General features: G+C 47.0%; 2 protein-coding genes across 4 annotated transcripts; one reads left to right on the top strand and one right to left on the bottom strand.

The window, feature by feature from the left end:
* Nucleotides 1–1,964: 1,964 nt before the first annotated feature.
* Nucleotides 1,965–10,747, top strand: SQSTM1 (sequestosome 1). 3 transcript variants are annotated; one of them, XM_050961602.1, is made up of 8 exons: nucleotides 1,965–2,235; nucleotides 5,059–5,154; nucleotides 7,036–7,265; nucleotides 7,434–7,602; nucleotides 7,877–7,960; nucleotides 8,829–9,076; nucleotides 9,383–9,590; nucleotides 10,445–10,747. In XM_050961602.1, exons 1-8 carry the CDS (start codon nucleotides 2,055–2,057, stop codon nucleotides 10,600–10,602), a joined length of 1,374 nt encoding a protein of 457 aa, XP_050817559.1. In that variant the 5' UTR covers nucleotides 1,965–2,054; the 3' UTR covers nucleotides 10,603–10,747. The 3 variants fall into 3 exon arrangements, with proteins under 3 accessions (XP_050817559.1, XP_050817560.1, XP_050817558.1); XM_050961603.1 differs by having other exon boundaries at nucleotides 7,021–7,139; XM_050961601.1 differs by having other exon boundaries at nucleotides 7,021–7,265.
* Nucleotides 10,748–11,451: 704 nt separating this feature from the next.
* Nucleotides 11,452–20,464, bottom strand: MRNIP (MRN complex interacting protein). Its single transcript, XM_050961616.1, has 7 exons — nucleotides 20,318–20,464; nucleotides 16,885–16,944; nucleotides 16,687–16,784; nucleotides 15,485–15,557; nucleotides 14,954–15,090; nucleotides 14,604–14,706; nucleotides 11,452–12,810 (listed from the first exon to the last, which is right to left on the bottom strand). The coding sequence occupies exons 1-7, from the start codon at nucleotides 20,375–20,377 to the stop codon at nucleotides 12,136–12,138; spliced, it is 1,206 nt and encodes a 401-aa protein (XP_050817573.1). The 5' UTR covers nucleotides 20,378–20,464; the 3' UTR covers nucleotides 11,452–12,135.
* Nucleotides 20,465–20,775: the final 311 nt, after the last annotated feature.

The following is a 20,775-nucleotide window of genomic DNA, read 5'->3' as shown; positions in this document are numbered from 1 at the left end:
ATCAGTATTATATTACTTTTTGGGGTGAGCACAGTGGATTAAATAGTAAACACAAACTGTCCTTCATTATAACTGTCTCCTGTTTCATCAACAATAGACTTAGGATGGATGGTTAGTAATTTGTACTAATACAAGTAAAACAATAAGATAGCGTCACAAAAGGTAAACGAATAGTGTAAAGAGTGAGGCATACAATAGGTGTTTAAAATACAATATAGACATGGTACTGCTCTGAAAAAATGTATTTGTATATTACCTAGCACAATGGGGCCCCAGTCCTGACCGGATTCTTTGGATGCTGCCAGAACACAAATACTGTATTAACTCTTGTTATTGATGTTGTAGATAAAAACTTCTTTTTCTAAAATATTCTTTTAAATCTAATTGCATCTTTCTAAATTGTGCTTTAGACTCAATGGGCCAAATTCATCCCCACTATACCTGTATTACCTTCAGTGGTTTTACAGTAAGGATAAACTATTGGCCTTAGTGTGAACATCAGTTTATTTCAGTCCCAAGTCCTGTGGTCTTTCTGACCACCTATTGAGCCACTTGCAAGCAAGACCTTCTGTGTTACCTATTCCTCTTGGGGGCGGGGGCTGAACCCCACCCAAAACATCAGGTGGGCTTGGGCAGCTAGTGCCAGGCAGGCCTTCCTCACCTCGATCTTCTCTGACTGGAGCAGAGGGGAAAGTGCAGAGTCACGGTTATCTATGGCTTTGACAAGGCGAGTTCCCTGTGGGCTGTCACCACCCACTCGGGATCGGGTATCACTTCCTCCCAGTACCAAGAGCGAAATACCTCCCTCTCCCCAGCCCCCATGCCAGGCTCTAGCTGCCTGTCCTCCCCTACCCGTCTTTTCACTCGCCAGCCCCCTCCCCCGCCCCAGTCTCCAGACCCCTCCGATCCAGACCCCCGTCTCCTCAGGCTCCAGAGTCCGGACCCCTCCGATCCAGACCCCCGTCTCCTCAGGCTCCAGAGTCCGGACCCCTCCGATCCAGACCCCCGTCTCCTCAGGCTCCAGCCCCCTCCCCCGCCCCAGTCTCCTCAGGCTCCAGAGTCCAGACCCCTCCGATCCAGACCCCCGTCTCCTCAGGCTCCAGAGTCCGGACCCCTCCGATCCAGACCCCCGTCTCCTCAGGCTCCAGAGTCCGGACCCCTCCGATCCAGACCCCCGTCTCCTCAGGCTCCAGAGTCCGGACCCCTCCGATCCAGACCCCCGTCTCCTCAGGCTCCAGCCCCCTCCCCCGCCCCAGTCTCCTCAGGCTCCAGAGTCCAGACCCCTCCGATCCAGACCCCCGTCTCCTCAGGCTCCAGAGTCCAGACCCCTCCGATCCAGACCCACGTCTCCTCAGGCTCCAGCCCCCTCCCCCGCCCCAGTCTCCTCAGGCTCCAGAGTCCAGACCCCTCCGATCCAGACCCCCGTCTCCTCAGGCTCCAGAGTCCGGACCCCTCCGATCCAGACCCCCGTCTCCTCAGGCTCCAGCCCCCTCCCCCGCCCCAGTCTCCTCAGGCTCCAGAGTCCAGACCCCTCCGATCCAGACCCCCGTCTCCTCAGGCTCCAGAGTCCGGACCCCTCCGATCCAGACCCCCGTCTCCTCAGGCTCCCCCGCCCCAGTCTCCTCAGGCTCCAGAGTCCGGACCCCTCCGATCCAGACCCCCGTCTCCTCAGGCTCCAGAGTCCAGACCCCTCCGATCCAGACCCCAGTCTCCTCAGGCTCCAGAGTCCGGACCCCTCCGATCCAGACCCCCGTCTCCTCAGGCTCCAGCCCCCTCCCCCGAATCTAGACCCCCCCCCCAGGGCGGGCTCCTCAGGTTCAAGCCCTGGAGCCGAGCCCGGGCGCTGAGAAGGTGCCCGCGTCGCGCTGGGTCCCGCCCTGCCTTCCCCCTAGCGGGGCGCCGAGGGGTGGGGACTTTCCCGGCTCAGGCCCGGCCTCCCGGCCCCGGGGTATAAGGCGGCCGGAGGGAGCTCTCGGGTCCGAGCCGCGCTCTCGCCACAGCTTCAGCAGCTGCCGCCCGTCCGCCGCCAATTCGTGCTGCGCCACAGCCCCGCCATGGCCGCGCTGACGGTGAAGGCCTACCTGCTGGGCAAGGAGGAGACTGTCCGCGAGATCCGCCGCTTCGCCCTGGAGCCGCCCGCCCGCTACCCCGCCGTGCGCGACAAGATCTGCGAGATCTTCCCGGGGCTGCTGCGGGCCGGCGCGGCCCCCGGCGCCTTCCAGATGAATTACAAGGGTGAGCGCCCCGCGGGGGTGACCGGCGCGGGGGGGTGTCCGGGGTGGGTCCTAATGACCGAGGCCCGGGGTCCCCGGTGTGGTGACAGGAGGCGACAGAGGGACACCTGGGGGGTTCGCCTTGGGGCCGCCGCTGCCCGGAGCGGGCTGCTTTCCCCGCTCCAGGCTGGGCCCCCCGAACTACCCTGACCCGCTGGGCGCGAGCCCTGCGCGGGAGGCTTGTCCCGAGACCGCTGGGGGCAGAAAAGCCTTTATCCCGGGTTGGTCGCACCTTAGCGAGTGCTTGTGACTGAACAGTAACCCCGCGGGCTGAGCTGAGTCGGTGGCGAGACTTCGGGTACGTCTACACTCCACTCCCGGCGGCGGCTCAGCTGATTTAGGCCTGGGGCGTGGCTTGTCCGGCTGTTTTCAGCAGCGATCACACACGCAGTAACGAAACTTCACAGGCTTCTTGATAAACGAGCGTTTTTTAAGTTCTAATCTAGGTTGAATGTCTCAAAGAGGAAGGGAGGACACCACTGTATGTCGCTAGGAGCGTGATATAATTTCTATCTGATACGATATGCCCCAGAGGGGAGCTGGCTGCCCCCCGAAGGAAAACAGGCACATCAAATAGCTCTTGGAACAGTGCTTTGTGCCACAGTCTTGCCTTAAGAGCTTAACTTCCTTACACAAGTTCCATAAGCGGGGTTTTTTTTTTTTTTTTTGTACCTCTGTAAATGCTTAAGGCTTGGTATGGTGGCCAGATGTCCTGATTTTATAGGGACAGTCCTAATTTTTTTGGGGGGTCTTTCTTATATAGACTCCTGTTCCCTCCCACCCTCTGTCCTGATTTTTCACACTTGCTGTCTGGCCACCCTAAGGCTTGGTCTACACTACAAAGGTATGTCCGTATAACTGCATCGCTCAGGGGTGTGGATTTTCCACCCCTGAGCCACTTGGTTATACTGATCTAACACCCCATCCCTCCCCCATGCACAGACAGCCTTATGTGGACTGTTGACATAGCTACCGTTTCTCAGGGAGGTGGCTTAACCATGCTGCCGGGAGTATAGTAGCATCTTCACTAAAGCGCTGCAATGGCATAGCTGCACAGTTTTAGCACTGTGAGTGAAGACCAGCCTTAGAAGGAAGGTACGTAAAATGAGACTTTCCTTAGCTCAAATACAGAAGGAAAAGATGTTGCTGCTGTTCTGCCAACCCTTCACTAACGTGAATTGAAGTTCAGTTCACACAGTATCCATCTCACACTTTCAGTGTCTTTAGTCTCTAAACCAGCTCTTAGCAAGTTGGCAGAACATTGAGGAGACTTGCCCACTTCTCTCTGAGATATATCAAACTTCCTTTCAAGTAGTATTCATACAGTGACTTTATGGTGATCAAAGAGCAACATATATTTCAGTGCTGACTACTTAGTTCTTAAGTATCTTACACTCAGAAGCCTGTTTTCTTAAGATGATTAACTTGTTTGTTGTGAAATTGCTTCCTTGTAAGATTTTTCTCAGTTCCCACCACTGCCAGTTCTTAAGAACACATACAGTTCTGCAGCCTAGCTTCTTCCTGAGAGTTGCTGCTGTGGCAGCGTAGTACTGCAGACACAATGAGACTTATTTAAATACAACTATTGCTGCAGTGTGTGTGTCTTTAAAACTATACCAGTGTGGTGGGTGTGTAAACAGAAGATACTTCTGTACCAAACGAACTACAGTACTCTCAAGTAGGGAGGCAGGGTGGGTGAGGTAATACCTTTTATTGGACCAACTTCTGTTGGTGACAGAGCTCTTGAAAGCTTGTGTGTCTCACCAACAGAAGTTGGTCCTGATATCCTGGGACTGACTTGGCTACAACACTATATGGTCAAGTAGGTCAAACTTTAGGTCTAGCGCAGTAAAAGCTGTTTTATTTGGCACTTTATCACCACAAAGCTCTATAACCATTATTTCTGATCTTCATTGAAAGTCTAGTTTATAGTCCAGTTGACTCCATACCTGGCTCCACGTGGTGCCACAGAAGCAGTGACGTATCTCTGCTGCTCCTAGACAGAGGAATGGCCACAAGGGGTTTGGAATGCAGGAGGGAGCACAGGCTCTGAGAGGGAGTTTGAGTGCAGGAAGGGGTTTGGGGGCAAGAAGCTGGGGCATAGGAAGGAGTGCTGGATCCAGGCAGTGCTCACCTTGGGTGGTTGCCCACAAGTGGTGACATGTCCTGGCTGCTCCTAGGCGGAGGTGTGGCTAGGCAACTCTGCGCAAGCCCCTGCCCTGAGCTCTGGCTCGGCAGTGCCCATTATCTGGGAACCATGGCCCATGAGAGTTGTGGGGTGGCACCTGTGAGCAGAGGCAGCACACAGAGCTGCCTACTGTGCCTCTGCCTAGGAGCAGACAGAATAGGCTGCTGCTTGTGGGGAGCCCCCCAAGGTGAGTGTGGCCTGGATCCAGCACCCCAAAGTTTCTCCTGCCCCCAAATTCCCTCCCTCTTAGTTAACTGGAATTTTTGATTTACCAGCACCCCCGCATTTCCCCAACATGACAGATAACAAAGCTTTTACTGGAACTGGTTTTACTGTCCTCTTTTGCCTAATCTGGGTTCTGAGAGTAAGAACCAAGGGCCATTGGTGAGGTGAGGGTAGATAATCAACACTTTTATTCCCTCTTTACTTTAACAGATTCTAACATTCAAAGCAGTGAGGTGTTGCTTGATTGTTAGTATCCATTCTTAGCAAAATACTTAAGACGACTGAGCATAAGTCACTGTATGAAAACAAGGATTTACTTGCATCTCTTCCTGATTATCACTTCTATCCAGTTTATTAATCCGTTTTCTCCAGATGAAGATGGGGACATGATTGCCTTCTCCAGTGATGAAGAACTCAAGATGGCATTGCCATATGTGAAGGATGGCATTTTTCGTATTTACATCAAAGGTAACTTTTTGGTCTTGACAGCCTCTATACCACCACAAAGAGACACATGGTTGGCCTTGTGCTTCTGTCATGAGTTACTGAGTAGGGCAGAGGTAGTACTCAGAGCTCACCCTTCCTCGGGTACTCTGTATCACACACTGGCTGCTTCAGGAGCAATAGGCAAGGAACCACATTTGCTCTCCTTTGCTGCAAGGATGGCACAGTGATATGGGTCCCTTGAGGGTAAGGTTAACAAAGCATAAAGGGTGTTTATGGGCTTGGAGGAACTCTATTCCATTTTGCTGAGCAGGGAATAAACTAGCAAATCCACTGTCAGATTGTACTCTACTACAAAATTCACACTATTGGATAGTTACTTTAAGAAAAACATAACATGGCTGGACCTTTGCTAGCACTATCCACCAGTGAGAAGGGGTGTGCAGTTTCATTCTTAATCGTGACTCATTCAGTACTCCTCTCTGGTTTTTACTAGCATTTTAACATACCTCATAGTAGCACTCTGATGGTTGGAGTCAGTGCTCACATAGCTTCAAAGACTTGACACGTGCACAGTTTGCAGATTTACAGATCACTGCTCCTGGTCCCTCCCATCCTATCTGTTAAACCTGCTTGTTTTCTCTTAACTTCTCTGAAACGTTTTTATATTGATGTTTGCATGATGCCTGCAACACTGGGGCACAAACTTGATGGATCTTTGTACTGGCAATGGTACAAGTTAAGGAATGGAATAGACTGTGGAAGTTATAAGGCTGATGAAGTGGAGAAAAAAGTTATCCATTCTCAGCCTTAATGTAAACATAATCTGTTTCTCAAGCGTAGGTATGGGGTGTGAAACTACTTCCTTAATGCACAACTTAGTTCTGAGGACCAGTCCTCTAATGATTCTTGCACTGGAGTGATATGAGCAACACTGTAAAAATCCAATCTGGAAAAGCTGGCCCATAACACTTGAGGGGCATTGCTGACATTTTGGCTCTGATTTTAAAACTGGGACACTAGCAATTGCAATATATTCGAGGCAGGCCTCTTATTCTAGGACTCTTGTGTGTTTGTTTTTTAATACCCATTCACATGAGAACCAGTTAGGAGCTATTGACTAGACTGGTCTCAATATCATACTCTGCTCCAGATTTATGCTGGCTTTTTCCTGCATATGACTTTAGAGGCAGTATCTTGACTAATGAAGGAAGAGGAAAAATACCAAAAAAAAATTGCTCTTACAGACTAGAGGTTGTGGTATGCAGCAAAAGTTGAGGGCAAGAGCATCAATTCTTGTCTGAGCCAAACCTCTAATGCAGAAGTCTAAGATGGAGCTCTAAAAATTTGCCAGACTCAGGAGGGAATCGCATAACTTGCTAAAACTAGGATTGCACTTAAATTTTAAAAGCGGCACTCTTGCCTGAGTGCAGATAAGCTAATGGAAAGATTAAAGCAAATGGAGAACTTTCCACTACTCTAAAAATAATGGCTTGAAGATTGATGCCTTACACCTCCAATTAAAATAATTGGGAATGTGACTCAAACAAATGCTCATCTATTTCAGAGGTAGTAATCCCCTAAAATCCAGTGGTTTCTGTAACATCTAAACAGTATTGTAAGTAACATATATACACATACACACACACACTAATGCAGGGATTCTTAAGCTAGCATAGTGATGGAAGGAGCTGTCTGCACTTTCCACTTATAATCCTATTCAATATGATTCCTGTGCATGAGTAGGCATGGGCACCTCTGATTGTAGGGCTTCAGTGACAAAAGCTGGAGTGTGCACATTATGTACTAAAATACATGGATAGAAACTTTCAACTGATCATATTCCTTTAAATACTTAAAATGGCAATCTGTTTCCTCTGCACTATAAAGGCATTTCCTTTTTAGAGAAAAAGGAGTGCAGACGTGAGCACCGTTCACAGTGCAACCAGGAGCGTCCCCCCAATGTGGTGCACCCCAATGTGATCTGTGATGGCTGTGAAGGACCAGTGGTAGGTGCTCGATTCAAATGCACTATTTGCCCAGACTATGACTTATGCAGCACCTGTGAGGGGAAAGGCATCCACAAGGAGCACAACATGATCATGTTTCAAAGCCCACTGCTTAATCCATTTGAGGTGAGCAAAACTAACTTCTAGCATGGGGCAAGACTGGTCTAGAGGGGAACCTGTAGAGGACAGCTAAATGTAAAACTGTAGATAACAGGCACCTGTATCTTGTGGCTTATACTTAGAATAATCTGTCTAAATATGTGGACTCATGTAACTTTCTTCTCTCCCCCCCAGTGGTTTCCTAGAGGTCGCTGGCTTCGTAAGATGAGACATGGGGTTCCACCCTTTGCATGGATACATGGCTGGGGGCACCCTGGCCCTGCCACTCCATGTGGAAAGTCTGAGCAGGACTCTGGGCAGGCACAAAGCAGTGCTGCACCCGAAAATCCGAACCCTGAGCAAGGTAAGGATGGAATGACTTGTCAATGAAGTATTCAAGGTAAAGTAAATGATCACTTTTGCATAGTAGTATGGAGTCTTTAGATTTAAGTTTTTTTTAATACTTTATGTATTTTTAAACTAGATTTGCTGGAACGTAATGACTCTGGAAGGGGTGTGTGTGTGTGATTGGATTGTCTGGTAGAATTACCAAAACCCCTCTTTGAACTTGAGGAAAGAATAGATGCACAGTGTACTCTTAACTTTTGCTAACATGTAGTGATTTTTTTCTTTTAAAGACGCCTTTAACAGTCAGCCGCAGGACCACGTCACCTTCTTAAAGAATGTTGGGGAGAGTGTTGCAGCCATGCTGAGTCCTCTTGGTAAGTGACCTTTTTTTTTTTTTTTAATCTATCCCAAATCCAGCATTTTACCATAGCTTGTATCAACAGGAACAGTGGCCTACTTCTGCCTCATAGGAGACCTGAGCCATTTCTGGCCACTCCACTTCACTTCTCCTTCACTGAGATGTGGTCTGTTCTCCAACAAACATACTAGAGATATTGAGTGTCATTCTTCAGACTGAAGCAAAAGATGAGGCATATGCTACTTTACTGTGTAATGTCAGTATTTAACTGGGAAGAATCAGTGGTGACTCATCTGGCTCCTGTGAGTGTAAATAGTTCCCTCCGTCATCCTCTAAATCGGGGCAGACAACTTGTGGCATGTGAGCTGATTTTTCACTGGCCCTCTCGCTGCCCAGGTCCTGGCCACTGGTCCAGGGAGCTCAGCATTTTAACTTAATTGAAGCTTCTTAAACATTTTAAAAACCTTATTTACTTAAAATAGTTTATTAGATCTTTTCGAAAGAGACCTTCTAAACATTAATGTATTACTGGCATGCAAAACCTTAAATTAAAGTGAATAAATGAAGACTCGGCACACCACCTCTGAAAGGTGGCCAACCCCTGCTCTAAATGTAGTGAGCAGCGCTCTGACATGGAGATGAAGCACGTGTACAACAGTATACACGAAAATGTGCCAAATTGAGCACCAACTTGGTGCACCAAGTGCTAGACTTCTACCTTGAAGTATCCCAGAGGGGATGAGAAACTGTAGATGAAAACAGAACGGTCTCCACTCCCTCATTTAAAATAACTAGGATTAATGTGAGATCATGGAAGGAACTTCCAGGACTGTACTTTGAAGACAAGTGTACTGACTCTTCTCCCTTCTCAACTGTTTTCCTAGGCATTGAAGTAGATATTGATGTGGAACATGGGGGACAAAAAAGCAAAGTGACTCCCCCTTGTCCAAGTTCACAGAAGAGTGATTCTGAGCCTGGAGGCAGTTCCACTAGCCAGAGTGGCCAGACTAAACCAGAAGGGAGTAGTAAAGAACCTGTCCCTGAGAGAGAAGATTCTATTACCGAGCAGATGCAGGAGATGGTGATAGACCCTCCTTCCACAGATATGGAAGACAGCAATTTCCTGTCGCAGGTATGTGAATTCCTTTACTAGATGAGACATGACAAGTTCCTTTTTGCTGTTAGGCACAGCCATAACTGGTTCTTACTACTATAAACTAAGTAGCATCATTGGAATAGATTTTAATAGCACAAATCACAGTATAGATAGACCTGTGAGTAGCTACTTCTGTTGGGATCTTAGCATTCAATCCCAAACTCCTCTCATTAAGGGAAAGGAATGAACCTGTTTCATGTCAATGGTAGATAATAGCAGAGCCTGCATCCTACTCTGGAGAACTGTGCAAGACATTGGCTCCTTTTTTGTTTATATTTACAGGAACAGGGTGAATCCAGTAGTTCTGCAGGAGGTGATGAGGACTGGACCCACTTAACTTCAAAAGAAGTGGATCCCTCCACAGGTGAACTGCAGTCTCTCCAAATTCCAGAGACACAGGGTCCCAGCTCTTTAGACCCATTTCAGGTTCCCCCTAGACCAGGACCTACAGGACTGCGAGAAGCTGCACTCTATCCACATCTCCCACCAGGTGAGTAGCTGTATTTTGGTCAACCACTTGTCCCTTTCCAATGAAGCCTAATGTTTCTTGGGTTGCTAGCAGAAGGACCTTAACACTGCCCATCATATGGGTTGTAAGAACAGAGCAGAAAACCTTGTCTATGGCTAAACTACATCTAAGAACTCTTTTGTTGCCACCTCTTGCAGCATTTCATTGGAGTGGTGGTAGAAGCTAGTTAACTTCAGGGGAGTGTTTTTGTATTGCCCTGGATGACATGTAGCTTGTCACTTTCACCTCACTTCAGTTTGTATGGAAAAATTGCTAGACAAACTGACCACTACTGCCAGATGTACTAAATAAAATTGGAAAACACCCAAGATTTATGGGGAAGTAGTCAATTAAATTCTGGGGTGGGGGGTGCAAGTAAGAGACTCTTAAGAAGGATATTCAGTTAAACTAGGGTTCATTCAGCTAACTTGAAAAAGGCAGTCAATTAACAGAAAGCAAGGACAGTATTTCTTAGGGGCAGAGACATTAAGGAACACTCAGAAGAGTGAGATGACCCTTTGTGGGGTGAGCCAGTAATGGAATATCAGGCCATAATAACTACTGCCTGACTTCCAGCATCTTTACATGACGAATGGCTAGAGTCAAGTTTGATCATGCACTTACAATAAGGCACGTGCTGTTGAACTATATGGCATCAAGAATAAAGTTCTTTAAGAAACCAGGTCACAGGATATAGCCTTGATAAGTAACTAGCTGTACAACACAGTATGATTGCTGTTTATGTGGGGACAGAACAAGTTCCATCAGCTTCTTGCTGTGTTTTGTTAAACTGTAGATGTAATCCCACTTTGTACTCATAACTCTTGATTTAACAGAAGCAGACCCCCGCCTGATTGAATCTCTGTCTCAGATGCTCTCCATGGGTTTCTCTGATGATGGTGGATGGTTGACCCGTCTCCTACAGGCAAAGAAATATGACATTGGGGCAGCACTGGATACCATCCAGTATTCCAAGCAACCGCCTCCTTCCTAATAGCATTTGTGTAGGCTAGAGCACTCTTCTGTGAACTGATGAAAAACTGAACAGCAATTCTACACTGATGCATGTCTCCCTATCTGAGGTGTCACTGTCTGTCTCTGTTTCCATGTTCAGGGGAAAATAAATATTTCCTGTCTTATTTGTTTGTGAAATATCAGATTACTTGACTTTAAAATCTGCATAGTAACCTAGCCACTCCAGGGACAAACTGCAACACACTAATACATCTTGGCTGGAATTTAGTTTAGGAAGAATACCTAACCTGGAACAACTCCGTGTCTTGGGCAAAGTAAAAAAGTTAATAAGTGGTCTCTACAAGCTGTCTGTTGCTAAGACAGGAACTGCTTCTCATGCTACAGCAACTATTCTATACCTACAGCAGTGCTGAGCGCATGCTCTAATCCTAGATAAGGAGTGGTGGACAAGAGTTCTAGAAGAGAGTAGGATTAACTTCTCTTTAGACAGTAGACAAGTGTGGTGGCACCTACTCCAGAACACACAGCAGCCCTTGGTTGGCAGAAGCTTACACTCAGGAGGCTGTCTCATGCACAGAGATCCCTGGACTACCCAGCTTCAGCTTTCAGGACTCTAGCAACCCTCTACCTTAGCATATCTGTTTACACAAGTATCAGAGGAGGGTTCTTGCCTTATTTTGCCAGCAACTCAATAGCACCTACTAGTCCCAAAGCAAATTCCAAGCCCTTGGAGAGAATAGCTACACTTCCCACTCACTTAATAAATTCCTCACTCCCCCTAGGAGGAATGACTAGCTTGAATCATGTCTGACCTACACTTAGAACAGTCAGTGCAGGAGTGAGGGCTCCTACTTGAGTTGTAAAGTGTGGTAGAAGCTGAGGCTGTTTCTGCACACGTTCTCTGTGTTAATTTGTAATGGAAGAGCAGCAATTGGGGTAATGACACAGAAGCACTTAGTTCATTTGTCTCTGGAATTAACTTCTCAAAATATTAGATCACCTGTACAAGAGGGGAGAAGCACCCAGGCCTCCCTCAGCAGGGACTAGCAGTGCACTTAGTGAAGTACTGGCTCTCCTAAGCGACACTACAGCCAGTGACAGTTATGCAGCAGCAGGGCTTTGCCTCTGGCGGTATGGGGAAAAGCACAGCTAATGCTATGGCCAGGGAAGAGCCCACCTTTCATCTTCCTCCTCAAACACACCTGCTAGGAGCATACAAGGCACTACCAGAGGAACCTATTATATTGAAAACAAAATCTGTTTATTACTTGTGAACAGTAAAACCCCACAATAATTGCTCTGAACAGTCAGTTACCTGAAAGGAAAAAATCTCGGGTCAGCTTTTCTTCTTCAAACAGAAGTGTCAGAGAAAGATCATGGATATTTCCCTCAAGCAATTCATTCCATGTTAATTCTAATTTGGAAGAAGGTGAGGAACAGAGATTCTGTCCTTCCCAGTAATATTTCAATAGGCAGCTATAGTAGTTAAACTAGGGACACCAACAGGCACCAGGGGCAGGCAAGAAAGTTAAAGTGCAGAGCCTGGAACTTTTCAAAGATTATCATCAAAATCATCATCTGTGCAAAAGAAGCTGCTACTTGGAGCAGAAAGACACTGAGACACCCCACTAGAGCTAGCAAAAGGATCTGTAGAAGTAAAGGTCACAGCATCCTTGGATAAATAGTTTGCTGGCATCACAGTGCCTGCCAAGCATAAGCTGCCTTCATTGTTCTCTGCAATACCAGACCCTGCCCTACTCAGGCAGTCCTTATATTTTCCAGAAAGCACACCCTCAATAACTGCATGGCTGACATCAAAGGCAGTCTGCCCTCTGGCAGCCAGTGTGGTGCTATGAAGCTTTGAGGCATATTTCTGTGCTGTTTGCTTACTGTTGGTGAAGCTCTTTTCAGTTTGGGCACCTGGGCCTGGAGATTCAGAATCTTCCTCCTGCTGTGGATATTCATCCGGCATTAGAAAGTTTCCTGCAGAGGCCCTCTGTGTATCTAACTTCCAACTGCTCTTCTGTGCTGCAGGGGTTATGTTACCATTATTACAGCTGCTGGGAGATAGGAGAAATTTTTCCCACTTGGACATGGTGACATTAGCTGACTCTGGAGCTTGTGTATTCTCAGGTACCCAAAACTCACTGATAGCAGGAACCACAACGCTGTTACATATATAATCTCCACCGTCCTGGTCAGCTACCGTTGTTGAATCTTTCCTGCTCTGTAACAAGAAAACAAAAGGGCTGTGCTTGCTGGTGCTACAGCCTAACTACAGTGAGCCTGGTGAACACAGAACTGACAAGTAGTAATCCTGTTCTTCCAACCAGCCTCACTACTATTCCTCATCACTTCGCTTTCCAGTGAGGTGAAATTGGTACAGAGCCAGCTATTCTGACGTGTGGTGAAAAAACAGTCATGAAGCAGAACCCACTCTGCCCAGGTCAGCTCTACTGTCCAAAGAATAGGAGGTGTTTTGAAATTGTATTTCACTAGAGGTTGAGTATATCCAAATATTTCATTTCACTTACACAAGATCATAAAAATACACATCACTTAATTAGTCACCAGCATATAATCCTAAATATGCAGATGAAAGGGGAACCCTGCTGGTTTGATTTCCTGACCTCTATTGGGCTGTCTCTACATTATCTTTCTAGGTATTCATCTTGCCCCATCACTGTAGTATCTGAGTGCCTCACAATCTTTAATGTATTTACCCTCACAATACCCCCAGGGTCAGGGCACTGCTATTACCCCATTTAACAGCTGGAGAACATGGACACTAATTGACTTACCCCAAGGTACCACAGGAAGTCTAGCGGAGCAGGACACTGAACCTGGGTCTCCCATGTCCAGCCTCTTTCTCCTCCCCTCAACGAGGGAATAAGCTGCACCTGTTAAACTGGGGTCCACACTAGCAGTTAGGCTGATTTCATTATTTTGGTTAAAAAAAATTCACATCGCTAACTAAAATATACTGGTATAAAATTGTTTACCACCAGGGCTCAGACTGGGAAAGCTCAGAAAACCAGGACATCTGGTGTTTGGGTGTAGCTCAGCATCTCTTCTTTAGTCAGCTGTCCAGGGTGCAGTTGGTTTGAAAAAGGAGGCCTGCTTGTAAGAATTATGGGCTGGAGGTTGGCCCTTTATTTACTGAAGTTGTACTTCACTTCTCTCAACCAGAGGACAAATGAAACTGAACTAAGAAAGGGGCAGAGTAAAGAATTATTTGTGAAATCTCTTCACTGACTGCATATTCGGCAAACTTGATATTCGTTACGACCACCCTCTCTCTGACTGACTCCTCCACAACAGGGCCAGAGTCACCCACTACACTGTTACTGCTTGATACAACAAGCAGTCACTGCCCAATTGTGGCAAGAGCAAGGAAAGCATGATACCAGGAGCAGTGACGAAGGCCAGCAAAGTCCAGTGCTAGCCTGGGAAGTTGGAGACCCAGATTCAATTCCATGCTCCACCACAGACTTCCTGTGTAACCTTGGGCAAGTCACCTAGTCTCTCAGTGTCTCAGTTCCCCATCTAAACTGGGGATGGTTAGCACATCCCCATTCCGAACAAGGGATAAATACATAAGGTTGTGAAGTGCTAGGATACTTACATGTCCTCCCCATTACCATAATATACAAGGTCAATAGGGTAAAGTCAGTAGAATAGCTGAGCTAACAGATTTTGACAGCAGCCCTACGCTATAGCCAACTTACTGGTGAGGAGCATGCAATCACTGCATGCCGTACTGATGGGAGAGTCAGGCAGAGGGGGTTAGTTTACACAGAAACAGCACTATGTTTGACTAACTATAACCTTCAAAGATAAACTACTGTTATGCAGATTTAGTCCTCTTGCTTCCCCCCCCCCCCCCCCCCGAAACAGATGGTTACAAGGAAGGGCGAGGGAAAGGACAGGAAATGACTTATAACAACCTTTGAATGAAGCACACACACAAGGCCAAAGAAAATAGTTTAGATGTAGGAAGCATTTGCTGCAACAAAATACCTCGAAGGTTTTGACTTTCTTGGCTTGGCCAGTGAGCCCATAAATTCTCTTTTCCTCAAAGCACTCCTGAGCATTGTTGTGGCGGAAGCTGGTCTTGCGTTTCCTGGTGGGGGAGCAGGAGATGGGAATTTATAGAGATGTTGGATTAGCTCAGATGGGAAATTTCATAGATTAAAAAAGTGCAGATCTGCCAAGAGGTGAGATTTTCATCCCCAAGTACCCCACACTCCTCAGGTCAGTTTGGATTGGTCACTGCAGCCTCAGCTAAGTTCAGTGAACATGCCCAAAATACCGCCCAACAAATCCTCACCATCAAGCTAAAATAAGCATTATGGAAGATATTTTTGCACCTTTGTTCTTCCACAATGTTCCTTTTATGGGAGTACATCTGCTCTCTGTCTGTATACACCTCCTCCTGATCTCCACTGTCCTTGTGCAGATACTTATTCCACCGGCTGACCAAGGGACTGAATTCCACGTCTTCTTCCTACAATGTTGTAGATGACTCAGAATGATTCCTCCAAGGAGCCCCCACAGGTGGAGTCACCACAGAGATACTAAAAGCCCTAACTTTCATTGGCTTCAATAAGAATTGAGTGTGCTCAGCACTTCATGGGAAGAGATCCCAAACTGAGCTGTATTAGTGGTTATGTTCCAAAACATCATCATCATGGAGCAGAGCTTCCACACATCCTTTTCCATTCACACCCTGTCCTTGAGCCTCCCCACTCACAGGCTAGTTTCTCCATTTGTTTTATAGCTTGCACGCAGTCTTCAGAACAATGTAGAGGGAACACTGGCTACTGCACTACATGGCACCCTCTCTGCTACTTTACAATTGATTTAGCTTTGTAGATACCATTTGTCTCATAGTGTCTTACCTGCCTGCCCACATTTTCGTCCTGTGGAATTCCTGTGTTCTCTCTGTCATTATTCACTGGTTCCTCTATACACCTAAAAATAAAAGAGTTAGTCTAGGGTTCCTAGGATATTTGTCTTATATCTATATGCACCTAACCATTAGCACCAGGGACAGAGAGCAGGAACAAAAATATGTGGGAAAACAAGTCCACAGAACAGCAGATGCGAACGATAGGATTTGCCAGTGAAAACAGTAAAGCCTATTTCCCAGATATTTGCAAGCGGACTGGGTGGTTGCCTTTCTCCTACCCAGTCAGAGTAGTAAGGCTCCTTTACAACTGTCAATGCTCAAATGACCCATTCATTTTTAATCATCATGAGTGTTATGGGAGTGTGTCTTTCAGGGCAGCCTGCTTAACCCCACAGATTCTGCACTAATCAGGGAAAAAGTCAAATTCTTCTTAAAGCCCATTGAGATCGGAAATCGTTTCCTCCCCACACAGAAAAATATAGAAGAGCCTAATGCTGAAGCACTACACATCCTTCAGCTAGTTTTGACTACTGCAAACAAGCAGAAGGTTCTACTGACAGCTAGGAAGTTTGAGATCAGTCTCCCACAACTGAATTCTATGGTGATGGAAACAGAAAACCAGACAGATTTTCCAGCACAGTGGCCATTACACCCAAGCTGCTGACATTAAACAAACCTCTCAGCACTAGCAGTGGGGAATGCCCACTGATTCTTAATGGAAACTACTTGAATTCCAACACTGCAAATGAGGCGGGGATTTTCATTTAGCCTCCCAACCTGACAGTACTGGGACTCACCCTTGCACTATTCCAACACTGCTTAACAGTGTCGGCAATAGGTCCCCACTCCCACAGTCAGTCAGGAAGTAAACAAGAAGGGCCAGTTTCAAAGATCATCCACTGCATTTTTGCATGTGAACTATGTAAACACAATTTGTGCAATTTATCAACTGAACTTATCTGACAGGACTTCTAGTGAAAAAACAAGGTTAGGACAATATGTTCCATGGATAATTTGCCCCTAAGATCTGCTTGACATGACTGTGTTCCACATCTTTGCAACTGTAAAAATATCGCTCCCTCCAGAGATCAGCGTAGGTAGTTTCCATTGAGAGGTCTGATATGTTGAGTGCATTCATTGAGACTTGCATATTAAAATAAAGGAACAGATAAGAAATACTCAATACTCTACCAAGATGTTCCCTCAGCTGCCACCTCCATCCCAGCCCGTAGCAAGTTTAATTTTTGGACATGGCGTCTACAGTCAGACCCAGAGCCTTGGCCATAGGCCTGAAAAGGAAATTAAGACAGAGATGAGGGTTGAGATGCTGGAGAGAAGGCCTCGCGCCAGCTCTAGCATGACACAAAGAAACAGTCTCCCCACACTCACCTTTAGCAGCATCTGCTTCTCACCACACACTTTGCAGCTCCATTTTCTGCTCTTTTTAACCTAAGAGAAGGATTTGAGGAGAGCAATCAGCACTGAGTGTAATAGCAGGGATGTGCCATTTGCCTTCAGGCTCCAACTGCCCAGCACATAGGGAGACATCACCCACCCGTACTGCTCCAGGCCAACACTGGCTGCTGCGGCTTGTCTCCCTTCAGCTGGACAGAGCTCTGAGCCCCTGCAGTGCCCTCTACAGACCTCCCCAGGCCTCAGTCCCCTGAGGCCAGAGCACCCCAATAGAACCAGAGCCGCTGCAGGACAGCCCCAAGACCTCAACCCCACACCCTAACGCTCCTGGAACCCAAGACCTCACCACCCCCCAGGCCATGCAGGATCCCCACGCACCAACACCTGGAGGAATTCCGCACCCCGAACACGCAGAATTCACATTCCCCGCAGATTTTTTTCTTTCCTCTGCAGAAAATACATTATGTTGGAGAGGTGCTGCAGTTACGCCTTTCTCCCACCAGGGGCTGCTCTGGCACCAGACCAGAGGGCAGCTGGCTCACCGGCCATTGCAGCCAGCAGGCAATAGGGAGAAGAGGCTACGTTCCTCACAGCGCTCTGCATGCGAGGCCAGATCAGGAGGCATGGGATATGGGGTGGGCAGACAGAGCGGGGCACACAGGGCTGCTGGGAGGGTCACAGACTGAGGTTCAGATGGATTAGTGCAGGAGGACAGACTGGAGTGGGGGGCTGAATAGGTGCAGGCCACAAGGGAACGGGGGTGGCTCAGCGGGGTTGCAGGGACACAAGGGGACGGGGGTAGCTGAGCAGAGCTGAGTGACACAAGGGGCGTCTGAGTAAGGGTGCAGGGACACATGGGAATGGGGGCGGATGTGCCTGACTGAAAGAGAGGCTAGGGGTCAGCCAGAGTTTGCATGGGGGAGGCTCCCAACTCCCTAACAATCCCCTACCCAAAAACCCCAACTGTTCTATACTTCTTCCACCCACACCCAACAACTCTCCAGGTTCACTCCTAGGATCCTTCCCAGCAATTACTTCCCTCTCCCTCAGCTCCTCCATTACCCTGACTTACCCAAGCCTTTGTACTGCTTCTGAGGGTGCAGTAAACAAGCTACTGTATTGTAGTTTAAAATAATTACTCAAATTCTGCATTTAATCTACAACCCTAATTATTGCACTTAACTCATACAATTAACTCAAAAAGATTAACTGAGATTAATCGCAGTTTTAATCGCACTGTTAAACAACAGAATATCGATTCAAATTTATTAAATATTTTTAGATGTTTTTCTATATTTTAAGATATATTGATTTCAATTAGAACACAGAATACAAAGTGTACAGTGATCACTTTATATTATTTTATTACAAAGATCTGCACTATAAAAAAGATAAACGAAATAGTATTTTTCAATTAATCTCAGACAATATCATAATGCAATCTCTTTATCGTGAAAATGCAACTTACAAATGTTTTGGTTAGGTAACTGCACTCAGAAACAAAACAATGTAAAACTTTATAGCCTACAAGTCTACTCAGTTCTACTTCTTGTTCAATCAATCACTAAAACAAACAAGTTTATTATATTTACGGGCGATAATGCTGCCAGTTTCTTATTTACAATGAAAGTGAGAACAGGCCTTCGCATGGCATTGTGTAGCCAGCACCACAAGGTATTTACGTGTCAGATATGCTAAACATTCGTATGCCCCTTCAGGCTTGAGCCACTGTTCCAGAGGACATGCTTCCATGCTGATGACGCTCGTTAAAAAAATAATGCGTTAATTAAATCTCTGACTGAACTCCTTGCAGGAGTTGTATTTCTCCAGTTCCATTTTTCCTGCATTCTGCCATATATTTCAAGTTACAGTAGTCTTGGATGATGACTCAGCACACACCGTTCATTTTAAGAACACTTTCACTGCATATTTGACAAAATGCAAAGAAGGTACAATGTGAGATTTCTAAAGATAGCTACAGCACTTGACCCAAGGTTTAAGGATTTGATGTGCCTTCCAAAATCTGAGAGGGACGAGATGTGGAGTATGCTTTCAGAAGTCTTAAAAGAGCAACACTCCGATGCAGAAACTACAGAACCTGAACCACCAAAAAAGAAAATCAACCTTCTGCTGGCGGCATCTGACTCAGATGATGAAAGTGAACGTGTCAGTCTGCACTGCTTTGGATCGTTATAGAAACCCCTCATTAGCATGGATGCATATCCTCTAGAATGGTGGTTGAAGCATGAAGGGACATATGAATCTTTAACACATCTGGCATGTAAATATCTTGCGACGCTGGCTACAACAGTGCCACGAGAACATCTGTTCTTACTTTCAGGTGACATTGTAAACACGAAGCAGTTAGCATTATCTCCTGACAAGGGGAGAGGATAGCTCAGTGGTTTGAGCGTTGGCCTGCTAAACCCAGGATTGTGAGTTCAATCCTTGAGGGGGCCACTTAGGGATCTGGGGCAAAAATCAGTAATTGGTCCTGCTAATGAAGGCAAGGGGCTGGACTTTATGACCTTTCATGGTCCCTTCCAGTGCTCTGAATACGTATATTTACACAAACATGTTTATCTGAGTAACTGATAGAACAAGTCGTAGGACTGAGTGGACTTGTAGGCTATAAAGTTCTACACTGTTTTACTTATGTATAGTTATTTTTTGTACATAAGTGTACATTTGTAAGTTCAACTTTCATGATAAAGAAATTGTATTACAGTACTTGTATGAGCTGAAATGAAAAATACTATTTCTTTTGTTTACAGCACAAATATTTGTAATAAAAAATAAATATGAAGTGAGCACTGTCCACTTTGTTTTGTTTTGTAATTGAAATCAATATTTGAAAACATCCAAAAAGTTAAACTCAATGGCATTCTATCGTTATTTAACAATGTGGGTAACTAGGATTAATTTTTTTAATCATGTGACTAATCGTGATTATTTAAATTGTTTGACAACTCTAGTATTAATATACCTAGTGAGGAATCTGTTTGTCCAAAAACATTTATTTTGTTGTCCGTATTGTTACGGACAAACTTGCTGACGGCATTTTGAAATAAATTACCAAATTAACTGCAACTCGTGTGATTCACTGTACAAGTTTTACAAACAAAACATGTAATTTTATAAGGCTGTGTGCAGAATTTTAAATTTTTGGCGGGGAATTCCCCAGGAGTAAGGACCGCCCCCGACCTCAGCCCCCCCCCAGACCTAACCCCCCCCCCAGGACAGGCCCCCCCAGACCTAACCCCCCCCCCAGGACAGGCCCCCCCCAAGACCTCAGCCCCCCCCAGGACAGGCCCCCCCCAGACCTCAGCCCGCCCCCCCAGGCCCCCCCAAACCTCAGCCCGCCCCCCCGACTAGAACCCTCCGCAGGACCCCCCCCAAGCTGCCCCACCTGGTGGACCTGGAAGGTGCCGCAGGAGAAGCACCTCAGCACCTGGAACCGTTGCCCCATCCCGTGGAGCGGCCGCCCCGAGCCGAGCTCCGCGGACCCCTCCAGCGCGCGCCGAACCACCCCCACCACCCGCCGTCCGCTCCCGGCTTCCGGTCGCAGATACTACTTCCGGTGGAGAGAGCGTCCCCCTGCCAGCCGGGCGCTCTGCCGTCCAGTCCTCCAACCCCGCCCCTGAGGCGCCTGTAGCGCCCAGCCCCGCCCGGGCAATGGCGGCGGCGCGGAGGAGAGCGCTGAGCTCGGCCCCCCCGCGCTGTTTTCTTTGTACTCGTCTGTCTCCCCGCTTGACTGCCCTGCCGCCCAGTGGCTGGCGGAGGGACTGCAGCTACACAGCCGCCTGGAAGCAGGGTGGTCCATGCCGTGTGTCAAACCGCCTCTCGCTGCTGCCACCTGCGCCAGTC

The sequence above is a fragment of the Gopherus flavomarginatus genome, chromosome 7, assembly GCF_025201925.1.
Source record: "Gopherus flavomarginatus isolate rGopFla2 chromosome 7, rGopFla2.mat.asm, whole genome shotgun sequence".
NCBI lineage: Eukaryota > Metazoa > Chordata > Testudines > Testudinidae > Gopherus > Gopherus flavomarginatus.
Note: the sequence above shows the minus strand (reverse complement) of the source record. Positions and strands in the feature narration are given on the sequence as shown.

Excerpts from the sequence above, each read along its gene's own strand:
- SQSTM1 (XM_050961601.1), top strand. The coding sequence starts at position 2,055 with ATGGCCGCGCTGACGGTGAAGGCCTACCTGCTGGGCAAGGAGGAGACT. Across the intron at positions 2,236-5,058 it reads CTTCCAGATGAATTACAAGG|ATGAAGATGGGGACATGATT; the intron begins GTGAGCGCCCCG and ends CGTTTTCTCCAG. Across the intron at positions 7,603-7,876 it reads AAATCCGAACCCTGAGCAAG|ACGCCTTTAACAGTCAGCCG; the intron begins GTAAGGATGGAA and ends TTTCTTTTAAAG.
- MRNIP (XM_050961616.1), bottom strand. The coding sequence starts at position 20,377 with ATGGGGCAACGGTTCCAGGTGCTGAGGTGCTTCTCCTGCGGCACCTTC. Across the intron at positions 15,091-15,484 it reads ACGAAAATGTGGGCAGGCAG|GAAGAAGACGTGGAATTCAG; the intron begins GTAAGACACTAT and ends ACAACATTGTAG. Across the intron at positions 14,707-14,953 it reads AACATTGTGGAAGAACAAAG|GAAACGCAAGACCAGCTTCC; the intron begins GTGCAAAAATAT and ends CTCCCCCACCAG.